A 12581-nucleotide genomic window follows, 5' to 3' on the forward strand; every position below is an offset into this window, starting at 1 on the left:
ACTTTTTCTCCTCAAAGAAATGGATGAAGTTCTCAATAAAAGATTTGACTTTACCTCCAAGAGTTTGAGAAACATCGATTAATAGTAAAGTTATTCCTTCAGCTCAAAGTATCATGAAACAGCACACGAAGCATTCAGACAAATCGACCTCAAAATTTTCCAATAGAGGGTCAGATCTGTAAAAGATACCGATTCCTCCATCCCTTTTTTTGAGTCGTGAGGCATTATAAGACTTAATTCCGCGTGGAAAACATTGCAGGAGTAAAAAGTTGTCATCCGATGTATTAGTAATCTAAGACTCCACGCGTACTCCAATACAAATATCGTTTATTTCAAGAATGGCCTTTAAGTCTTTTGTCTCATTCCGAACTGAACGCGCGTTGTGTAAGAATAAATTGAGATGAGTTTTTCCTGAAAATAAGATGTTTTTTTAATGATTTCTGATCAACACAACATAGCTATTCAGGTGCAGTATTGTTGAGATAAAATCTTGAAACCCCAACATTTTCGGGTTAAATATCGGGTGAATCAACGTTTTCATCATCAAACTTAAAGGCACAGTGGAAGGAGTTAAGCACTAACCCTGGTTTAGAAAATTAAAGGATTTTGAGAAGATCTACATCGTGTGTAGCAGAGTACTGCTCCATTTGTGTTGTAGTTATATGCTGAATTAGTCTTTCCACATAGATATGCCGTCGCCTAGGAAGTTTTCTGACGCCTGATAATATTGAGGAACTCGTGTTTGTTCCCATCTTTACTTCGTTAGAAGGCCTCCGTTTTCTTTGGGTAGGTTAAAAAGTTAAATTTTCAGCTTTTCTCTTTTTGCTGCACGAAATGCTTTGAGAACTTGAAGAGCTGTCAACTCTATTTCTATGAAATCTAGTTTTAGCCGCATTCTGGAATAGAAAATGTGGTTTTCTAAGCACGGACACTTCATTTCGAAGCACAGCAACATCGCGGATTATTGAGTCGACGCATTCTATTTTTTTCTCCTTAGCTGACATTCTGTCAATAGCTGATATCTCAGGAGTAAAAGTTGTTAATCATGTTTAACACGACCAGAAAAACATTCCTTGCAAATTTGAACTGCTCGTGATTCCCAGGCAAGCATGATGAACGTATACATTTTTGCACTTAACACAACTCTCAGTTGTTACTGAATTATATCGCTAGATACAAATATTGCATTGTTGCTCAAGTTGCGGTGGCGGTGGTGGTGGTGCCATTCTCACTTTGGGTCAATTTAGAGAATCATTGGGACGAAGAGAAAGCCCGCTAAGCTTCTGGAAAAGAATTCAGTCAAACAGATGCGGAGAACTCTCACGCCAAATGTTTAACTGTAATGAGAGTAAATTAAGGTAGTTAATAAAAATTGAAGGAAAATAGTTAAATCGTATCACGCAAATCAAGCACATGCGGAGAACTCTCACACCAATTGTTTCCTCGTAGTAAACAAATAAATAATTCTCAAAAATTTCTTTCTTCCGCCGGAATCTAAAATCCCTTGTAATTGAGGCTACCTAAAACAATTTTCGGCCTCTGAATACACAATAAACAACCACACACACGCTGAGAAAAAGTTAAATAGCCTCTCACGTGCGCAAGTGGTGACTATTTAATAATTTTAGCACAACAATTAAACCGATGCCTCAAATCATCATTACGTTTGCTAGTATTTCAGCCAGCAATGCAACCATAGCCAGACAATCTGATTGTACAAACCAGATCCCGTTACATTTAAAGTAAACATCTGTCACCGCATGTTTTAACAAGATTTTCATTGCAGTCCTTGGGATCTCTGGAGCTAAGTTGTTTGAATAGAGTTCTTTTAGAGCTATTTCTACAGCCTCACCAACCGGCACGTTGGTTAACAAACTTTTTACGTCAGGAGATACTATCTGCTCGTCATTTTCAAGAGAGAGAAAGACAGTCTCTAGGGCCCTTCTAGCATCTTGCGTGTTGGTCTCAATGTTTTCACCGGTTAGTCTGTGGAAAACGGTGCCAGAAATCTATTCAAGTTTTTGTAACTGCGATCAATTTTCGATTGAACAAGTCGACGAGGTGAATTTTTTATGTACCTTTGCCATTCCATAAAACCTCGCTCGTTGTCAACTGAGTATTTGATAAAGTATGTCACTAGTTTTCCTTTGAATAGGCGCGATGAGTGTCGGGGGCGGGAATTGACATTAAAGTATTAGCTCAACTTTAAAAAATTTGGCCTTTGAAATTCAAAAATTATTCTGGTACATGTTAATTCGTTTTTTTGTCTACCCCAACAAGTAAAAAACAACAACATGAAGGAATGAAAGTAAAAATCCCTTTTCAGGAGTAGAAAGCATTATACCCGGGACTTTGAAAAACTCCGGAATAAAAATTGAATTGATTTCAGTGTAATAAGTGTAAATTAGATGTAAATGTGATTTTAACTATAAATAATTTCAGAAATTCGATGTTATTTTAACTCATTTCTTAGAATTAGTCAAAGACAAGTTTTTTTACTTTGTAAATGATCTTTAATTTTTAAACCTGATGATGAACGCAGTTCGAAAACGTTCGTTTTTTAATCAAATTAAGTTTTGATTGACAATTACTTCTCTGTAATTTTAAATAATTTTATTCGATTGTTAGACCTGACGATGAACGCAATATTCGAAAATGTTCTTTTTAAAAATCTATTTAAATTTTGATTGACAATTCCTTCTTTTCTGCAGCTCCAGGAACTATCTTAAAACTTAAATTGAATTTTTTTCCGTATATATTATATTTAGCCTATTTAGAACTCATATCTGCATCTGTTATCAATTTCATTAAAAATGTTCCTATTCCGGACTTTTCAATTTTGGCCATGTTTTTCTATTTCTAGGGTAATTCCAGAGTTCGTAGTTCTGTTGCGATTCTTTTGCTCTAACTGGTTGGCCTGTCACTCAGCTTTTTTTTTCGCAGAACTTAGTTTGATTATCAAGTTAGACGTTGAGTTCTTGATCCAAGGTGGAAGACGTTGGCGATGTCTGGTTAGTCATGTGACAGACATTGATCATATATTCAAAGTATAGTTTTTCAAAGCGGTACGTTTTTCGGTACTAATGACGCCAGGAATAGGAAATCCGGTAGATTTCAACAGCTGAGCAATGTTTGCTGTGTTCTGGCGCTAGCTTCAGTTTTGTTCATTACTGCTATTATGTTTATCACGAGGCTATTTCGCTAGTACTACAGTAATTGGCTTTTAAAGTAAAGTGCATGTGAGTTTTGAGGTGGGGCTGCTAGGGTTGCGATTATAGACTATCCCCCACCCCCTCCAGCTAATTAATGGGCATATAACTTCTATGCCCCCAGTAACGTGCTTATCGTGTTCGATACAACGAACTAAGCAGCAGCACGTTGAAATTTTGACAGCTATCACGGACAGTCAAAGGGAACAATTCCCGGCGCGATGCAAGTGTTAATTAGCTCGTGCGTATTTTGAGTGGAGAGAATATAATACCGAGCTCTCGGCTTGTGTAAACTGATGATTTTTTCCGATTTAATGTAGTTCTTTTCTGTGTTACGTAAAATAGCGAGAAATGAAACTTTATGCTCGTAAATTGCAGTTGAGTTTGAAGGAATCAAACCTTGAATTATCTTGATACTTTGACTGAAAAAGTTTGCGTGAATGCGTTCATTGGCAGAAATGAGTTTGGGACCAGTTGGCTCCTAAAAGATGGAACCAGAGAATTTAAATGACGAAGAAGTGACCAAGAGTGGCAAAATTTGCAATGCGTCTCTTGATGAAGAGTTTTGCGGACTTTGCGATACTTTCCTCCTCTCTCACGAGGAATATATTCAGCATTTAGACTCCGTCACACATCTGGAAATGCTTGTCAAGAGTAGTTTTTTGTCGCAGCAATTGTATAAAGTTTTAAATCGGATAATCGAAATGTTTTCAAATAGAAAAGAGAATTGTCACTGTAAAGAAAATTTTTCGGATAATTTAACACTATTCGTTGACCATCTAAAATGTCCTAATTGGATTGAGACATCTTCTGTTGGCTGCAATACGCCACATCACGTGGCCGAAGTTGTAGTAGGAAAAGATAAGGCTGAAGAACAGTCGTCCAATCACGCTGCGAAGATTCAAATAATACAATCTACACAGCAGGATGTATATAGCAATGAGTTGAGCGAAAACAGCAGTGCTCCGAAACGGAGCGGTAAACGCAATCTAACTGACAAAGAGTCTACACAATGTCGTGCAAGGTGTAGAGACCCTGTCAGAACATCAAGATTGCTGTCGAATGCTACAAAAACTGCGAACCGCAACCTGGGCACATCTGCGAATGGTGACGCAACAAATAGTGCCATGATGAATTATCTGATAACAGCAGCTAACAGTTATGGAAAATTCAGTACAAGAGTAATTCCACCTGTAAATAATTGCGTTGGTTGGGCTATGGCACGAAGTAAGGGGCGGTGGTTGGCGAGTAACGAGTTTGGAATCAAGAGATCAAGGGATCCACTTAGTCGTAGACCATTGATTGATCATTCAACTAGGACATCAAATTCGAGAGAGGACATGAGTTCCAGTACAAGAACTCAGAATGACCCGGAAGAAGTGTCAGATTTTGAAGACATTTACTTTGAACGCGACTTTAATCCTGCAGAAAAAACACCGCAATTTGATGGTACTAATTTAAGTGACGATTTGTTTTCTGATTTTTTTTCTGAAAATATTCGTTCTGGTGATACGTGTAGCTTCAATAAACCGTGTAAGAGGTTGCGGAGTGATGACGGATATGGAAATAATGTTTTTGACCGTGATTGCAGTTTTATTATATTCCAATGTTATACCTGCAAAGCTCTTATAGCTCATAACAATTTAGTTGCGCAGCATTATTTGTCATGTGGCGCTTCAGCGGCGGCATCTAATTTGAGTAAGAACGCGAGGAGTAAAGATGATATCAGTCTTTGCTGTCTAGTTTGCAATGGTATGGTATTAAAAAGTCATGCTGACATGAGGACGCATTTGAAATTGGGGGTCCATTCAGCGGCCGTTAGCAAGCTCGCTTTGGAGCCACGAGCTAATGTTATAAACGCAGAAGCAAAAATGGGACTTGCGGGAAATTTGATATCAGTTTTCAAAACCACTGAATTGAAAGATGTCGAGTCGCTTGTATCTCGCATAGAAGAGTTTCGCATTTACACTAATGCTGCCATAGAAGTAGTACGGTTACTGATCATGTTCAACAACGACATTTACCACCCGACGCATATAATTTTGCCCAATGAGTTGTGCCAGAATAAATTTATCCCTGAACTGAAATTTTACTTTGACAGAGCTTTGAAAAAATTTAATGAAAGTTCAATTCTGATGAAAAAATGCTGCGGGTTGTTTTTGTGCACAATATGTGGTACAATAGCTTCCGATATCTACAATTACCTTTTTCATTTATTTGACCTACAACATCTGGTTAAGAGTTCGTTTAAGCTTCAACCCGTTTGTTGTATGGCGTGTGAAAATCCTCATTTAGTAAGCGATTTTACCAAGTTATTCGAGTCTATACAAAAAGTGAATCCATCAACTGGCGAAAAGTACGAATGTATTATTCTGAATGAAAGAGAAAGGCCGTGTCCTGCACCAAGCAACGAAAATGATTCCTTATCTAAATTTACCAGCTATCTCGAAACAGCTCAATTGGTAAGTATCACAACACTGGATACAAATGTGACTTTCAAATGCCGGGATAGCAGTTGCAGTGATTCATCGATAATCAACAATTTATTTCAATTGTTTCTTCACTTGACTTCCAGAACACATCAGCCGCCAGGGTCAGAAATGAAGTTGCATTCGTGCAAGATTGAGTGCAGCTGTTGTAAAGGGTTGTTTACTAGTTTCACCTCTTTATTTGTTCATTGCGTTGTTGAGGCGAAAGTGAAGAGTAAAGTGAAAGTCGTGATTCAAATCGATTAATCGATTTCAATAGTGTAATTGGGTTTCCTCAAATTTAGACTAGCAATTGTTATGAATGTTTAAGTTTTGGTTAAATTGTGTAAAGCTTCCTAATGTAAATGGATACTATGCTTAGATAATTGCTCAGAAAACTTGCAGTCTTGTGGAGCAAACTGAGTTCTTGTCGATCGGCCAAATTCTGGGGCTCAATAAACTGCGTCCAACAAATTTGTGTTGGTGACTGTTACTTGAATATTAAGTTTTTCGTAGAGCAATTATCTACATCCGACATTAGTCGGTTATACTCAACTGTCGGTGCTTTTAATGAAAAACTTGTTGGTCAAGTAAATTGAAAACTGCATGAGATGTTGAATTTTGCGACTGATGCAAATAAGGACGCGTATTTAGTTTTGCTAGAAGTAAACTTCGATCTGGATGAAAATTTTTTGAAGATCCACAGAAACCTTTCTTTTCAGGTCAATATGAGTGAAAGATATAGCTTCTCGCTAACAACTTTCAGGTAAATGAGTTCCGTGATACAATGTACGAGTTCTCACAGTAAAGATTATACTCGGAAAAAATAATAGTTTTTAGTGCCCTGGTTTTCAAGAATTCATAACTTGCAAGAATTTTGCAAGATTTTGAATTCTTTAGGAAGGGTATTTAATTTTTTCTCCGAGATTAGCATTTCAGTTTCAAAAGCTATATGGATATGAACAATTTAACCAAAACTTACTACCAGTGCTAATTAACGAGCAGAAAATATCTCTAAATTACTATTATGAAATAGTTCATTAACTTCAATTCAAGTGTATTTCTCCACTAAAAAATTTCGACAAAAATTTAATGGCAAATTTTGGCTTTAGAGGTTTCTTAAATTGAAGTAATTTTTGTTTTTAAAATTCTGTTTCAAAAAATTATACAGCATCGTTTTCCTAGTGAATTCAAAATCTTACAAGATTCTTGCAATTTATCAATTCGTGCTTTACTTGGGTCTTCAATTGGTCCAGCATGTTTGCAAAAAGAAATATATAAAAACAAGGAGGCTCGATAATGTGCGTACGCACATAAGGTTCAGACCCCGCTCATCAACATTTCGGAGTTAATTGGCTACCAAATGACGAAGAGTTAGAAAACCTAAAACAATAAACATATCGTTCAATAAACAACCAATGGAATACAATAATGCCACCCTAGAGGGCCGATGAACGTTGTTGACAATAGGAATACTGGAAAGGACAATAATTAATATCAAATAACAAACACTTCTATCTACATTAAGCGCCGAACCATACTTCAATGCTATGAGGTTTTCGACCAATTTTTATTTTGAATTTGGTGTTTTTTAGTGCTAAGAGAATAGCACAACTAGGCACTTATCGATGTTTCAATTTTCATGCTTTTAAGAACAACCAAAATAGATAATTGCTCTAAAAGAATTTTTTGGAATTTGTTAGTCCTGCTGATGTTTTTTATATGGCTCTCACTTATTTGCGTTTTTTGCTACTTTTCTGTAGTACCAATTTATTGCCTGCATGGCATTATCATCTCCCTGTCATTCTGTGGGAACAATTTTCCCTACAATAGTCGGTTCCTTAAATGTGTTTCTGCAGCAGCCTTCCGATTTCATGCAGCATACTGCTGCAGCCACGGAAAACGTTTTTTGGGTTCACTTAATAGGTGTATTTTTGCTTTTTAAACTGTGGCCAATTTAAATGATGCAATTGGTTTCCCCTCTCCAGTAATGTCGCCAATTATTTTATTTAATCTGCTGTGTGTTCAATTCTGAATTCTAATAGCGTTGAAGTCTCTTCTAGCATTCTTGAAGTAAACTGTGGGCCTTGGTCTATTAGAATGACTAATGTTATATCGGAATGGCGTGTGAACCATGGAATTAGTGATCTACAGTCTCGAATGAAATTAAAGTGAAGGGCTGCGCGAACGCCCTGTAGACTGGTGCTGAAACTGGCTGTCAATAATGGTACAGTTAAGATATCGTGCTTTAGACATTTAGCTGGTGACAATGGGAGGCAGGCTTTTGTACATGTAATACTAAATTAGGTCATCCAAAATTATTGTATTGTTTTCTCTACGCCTAAATGGCCCTCGAATTTGGAGTTATTAATGTTTCGTTTTGGAATGATGATCTGTTCAACAAAATTGTTCCCCGAGTGACCGTATTTTTGACAATTACATTCCCTCAAGAGTTAGCGAACCAAGTTGCTTTGGATACTTCTGTTGATCTTGTAAACCATACCTACTTTTGTTTCAGTCAATTTTCAATTGTTAGCTTTTCGGTTTTCTTCGTCGTTTGAGTGTTTGCATTACTTTCAATTACTGTCATTACTGTCAATTTATTCTGCCTATATGGTGCACTTCAAGTTTGTCCGTTAATTTTTTGTTACAATTTCGCATTACTTTTTTTCTTCTGGCTCAATGAAGTTCAATGAGCTACGATCAATCAGCTGAGGTTCAATGAGCTACGAGTTTCCTTGCAATTGATGGTTTTCATAGGAGTAGCGAAATCAGCTGATGTGCGGAAAGGCTCAGGCTCTCTAGAGTTTCTGCGAAAGCTTCATAATCAGTATTATCTTTTGACTTTCTTTTTCGGGCTATTACCGAAAACCTAATCTTAAAATAGAAAGATAAGTCTTCAAATCTTTAGTCAACGTGTTGCTATCTTTAGCGCCACTTGCGAATTCATCAAGAGAAACTGAAAACTATCACTAGCTACACTTGCCTTTAAATGATTATTCACGCAACAGCTGATTGCTGTTGGCAATCAGCCTTCGAAAGCATAGGGTTTTCTTCCAAAGTTATAGGCCAGTATTTGAAAACTCAAATTATCCGCCAGCTGGTTAGGCGTTGTTGCGAATCATTTTCTCAAAATTTGTTTTTTTTTTGCTAATTGTGATGTTTTATGAGCTTTAGTGGATCATTTTTTTGCTGAGGTCGTAGTAATGAGTGATTTTATGGGTACTTTCATTGAGCAAATAGTAAATATATTACTGCATCGAAGCTAGTTCCACTATTCGTTAAACAGGTGTGTATTGGTGCCCTGGGGTTTATCATGCTATCGTTTCAATTAGGACGCCAGTGTTTCTGCTCAGTTCTAATCTATGCTCGTATTTTTTTTATTTAACTACCAACTTCGTCTTGATTTCGTTTCCTCTTGCGAGAAGATCAAAACGTCCAAATTGCATCATTTTGGCGGGACCCATCAGAGGGTTGCATATGCATATTAATGTGCAAACATTTTTCAAGATTGAGCTGTCTCAACATTTTGCTAGTGCCAATAACCAAAATTTTTCTGTAGCTAAGCATGATAGGATGCTTGCTTGGTTTCGCTCTCAAAAATTTTGCTCTCTTACCAATAAGATTTTTAGGATGAACATTTTTGCTTTATCTAGTGCTAATAAATTTGGATTCTTCCTGTGTGGAGAATTAGTAACACTAGATGGATTCAATTTAATTATTACAAGTCTTAGTTTTTCAGGCAATGGAATCTATTTATTGAAGAGAATAATCTTGGAATATCTTGATGACGTCTCATTTATTACGATGGCGTACTGTTTTGTAATATCTGATTTCAAGATTGATATTTTGTTGATTTCGTTTTAAAGTTGTTTTGTTTACAGTTATTGAAACTTGCTGTCATGGTTTATCTAAATGAATTATAGAATTGAGACTCAAAGTAACAAATCTGTAATGTATAGCAATTTTTTCAATGGGTTTATATCAATCTGATTTTCATGAAGAAGTGGTTGATGGAATTGGCGGCGCTAATTTGATCAAGAACCAAAAACTCTTCATTATAAGTGTTTGCGCGATATTCAGCTCGATGAGCACTTTCCTAGTACTCATATTTTTTTCATTGGTCATCCACACTTTTAAAAATGTATCAGCAATTAGTAGGTTTGCTTTATGTTTGCTCAAAATATTTTGAGGGTGCATAAAAGTCCCCATTGAAGTTCGTATACAAAATCTATTGGTTAGTAGAAAAGCTTCCATCCTGTTAAGGACACTGGAACTGTGCTAATGTCAGCGAGAGTGCCAAATAAAGGTTGCTGCTGCTGCGTAATTAATGTTTTGGAGCTGTTGAGAATGACACATGTTACTCAAGTGGTTCTGGTTTGAACCAGCACTGACTGTTCGTAGTCCGTTTGTTCAGTTTCTTCAAATGATTGTACCAACCCCCGTTTTTTTATAACCGCTTAGATCTCCAAGCGTAAGCTGTGGTCTCTAATTCAAACGGTTCGGAGCTAATAAATTGTATTGGTTTCAACCGAATTAAAACGCTTTTTTCCCTTAGAATTTTAATTGATTATGTTCAGTTTGGTGACATGCTTCCATGGTTTACTTCTATTTTATTCAGTTGTCTTTCAACTTGACTGGTGTTTGCGTTGATAATACTCTTCAATGCAGCGGCAATTTTGCTGAAGGTTTGTACTTGTTCTGTGAGTGCTTTTAAATCTGTGGCGTGTTTGCCCTCATCGGGCAAATTACTTTGTGTTCTTCTTTCAAAACTGAGGAGCATATGACATTAACTGCTGTTGTATCCGATGGAAGCAATATCTGTAGCCTTATCTGTGTTGACAGCGATTGAAGATCACAGATGTTCAGGGAAATCTTTGAAATCCTCTTACTGTTTTTGACTGAGTTGTCCAGCAAATGAGCAAGAGAAAGAAAACTTTCAAAAATCACTTATTGTTCGAACAGAGTTGGTGTATCCATTAGGATTGGTTTAAGCTCAAAACACTATATAAGTAAAACAAAAACCCATTAGAGGGCCGATGATACCTGGCATTAGGGAGATTAAGAGTCAGGACAAACAAAATCAAATTAAAAAAAGAATTACTATCGACCAAAACTCATTTTCTATCAATTTTCAAAGAAAATTAATGAAAAAGTCAAAATAGCTTAAGATGAAAAAAAGCTAAACCCAATGACTTGCATTTAACAAGAAAAAAGTAGGACCTATTTTTTCTGAGAATTAACAAGCAGACTGAAAACAAGGGCAAACTTAGAAAATAAGTGAACTTTTTGAATACAATTAATTCAAAGTCATGAAAGCAATTAGCTATCAACCGAAATCTTTCAATGGCTTCAATTATACAACACCATTGATACCTGTTGGTATCCAGAAAGTTTATGGACTACAAAAACAAATAAAGGCAAATATCAAAGTCAATTCAATTTTGCGAGGAAATGGTGTCTAAGCCTATAAAATCACAATCTATTCATTAAAAAATTTGAATATAAACAATCGCGTCTTCTTTTAACGCCGCTGCTGTGATATTGGGAATTTCATTAATGTACCATTAGTGTGGTGATTGGACAGGGCAGCTAAATAGAAGCTCAGGAATCCGGAGTTGTCAAAAGTTGTGAAGTTTTGTAGTACCAACGCAATAAACCCTTACTTAAATGAAATTACGTTATTATTCTCTTGAAAAACAATGTGACCTCTCTTTTCGCTTAGACCACGCTTAAAGGTGGCAAAAAAAAATTGAAAGTGGCAAATTTCGAAGACCCACTATTTTAAACAAAAATTTTCCAGAACCGTGAATTTCAAAGAAATTGAAAATATTTTTACTTGTTATTGTTTAGGAAGGCCTTTGGATATGTTATTAGTAAGATTAAGTCAAAGTCAAATGTGTACAAATTAACGAATACAGGCGGCACTCACAAACAACATTGCGCAAACTGTGTTTAAGACAAATACGTATGCTTTTTGCATGCTGTGCATGCTAATTATTTATTGTGCATGCCAATTGTCCTTCATTTGCACGTAAACCTGAATTGTCAGTAATTGAGCTTTTGAAATCATTCTGGTGTGTCAGAAACATGAAAAAATTAAAAACAGAAACATACTTCAAAAATAAATATTCTGCGAGCCATTACAATCCCAGTTTTTGATGTAAATTGAACAACTTGACAAAAAGTGGTGCTGATCTCCATTAAGCCAAAAATATTCCAAATGCTACTGAAATATCTCGTTGGCCAAAACTTCAATGGACAAAGAAAAGATGATTTTTGGGTACTTATCGATTTTTGGGTATATTACCGAAAAACCATGTTCCTTAATAGGTTCCTGAATACCGATTTATTCATTTGATTGATTAGATTCAGACGTATGACTACAAAGGAACAATAAATGGTAGTAAAACTCACGAACTCATGAAAAGTCTCGGAAAACAGTTTGTCGGAGCCATACCCCCATAACCATGAAATTTTTATATAGAAAAAATATTTTAACCTTATTTGAACATAAATGGGACCTCCTGAAAATTGAATTTTAAATGTAATTAAAAAATTGTAATTGGGATGAAAAGAGTTTCTCTAAAGAAGAAAAACAAACATACAATCCGAATCCATTTTTTTTTCAAAAATCAACGATGAGACCAAAACTGGCGTTGCTATGGCTGCCCGGCTGCAAAAAGCAATTACTCTTAAGACCTTGCCTAATAGTTTTTTTTTGGGTAAAAGAGAATCATAATATATCAAAACTAATGAATGCTTTTTAATTTATCGGTTAAATTTGCGAAAATCTGCAAAAATGTTATCCAGAAAACTTTGAGGAACCGGAGGTGCAATAAGCCAATAGCGGAGTAAACGAAGATTGTTTCAGCAGGTTTTATTTATGCACCACCGGTTGAAC

General features: G+C 36.1%; 1 protein-coding gene across 1 annotated transcript in view; it reads left to right on the forward strand.

The window, feature by feature from the left end:
* The window catches only part of LOC142345873 (proteasome subunit alpha type-2-like), a 184668-nt gene that overhangs the window by 156961 nt on the left and 15126 nt on the right, over positions 1 to 12581 (forward strand). The window contains exon 2 of the mRNA XM_075398302.1: positions 6398 to 6443. Coding sequence (XP_075254417.1) covers positions 6406 to 6443 — 38 coding nt within the window. The 5' untranslated portion in view covers positions 6398 to 6405. The remainder of the gene's footprint in view (positions 1 to 6397; positions 6444 to 12581) is intronic.

Source organism: Convolutriloba macropyga, chromosome 9, assembly GCF_964194025.1.
Source record: "Convolutriloba macropyga chromosome 9, txConMacr16.3, whole genome shotgun sequence".
Taxonomy (NCBI): Eukaryota; Metazoa; Xenacoelomorpha; order Acoela; family Convolutidae; genus Convolutriloba; species Convolutriloba macropyga.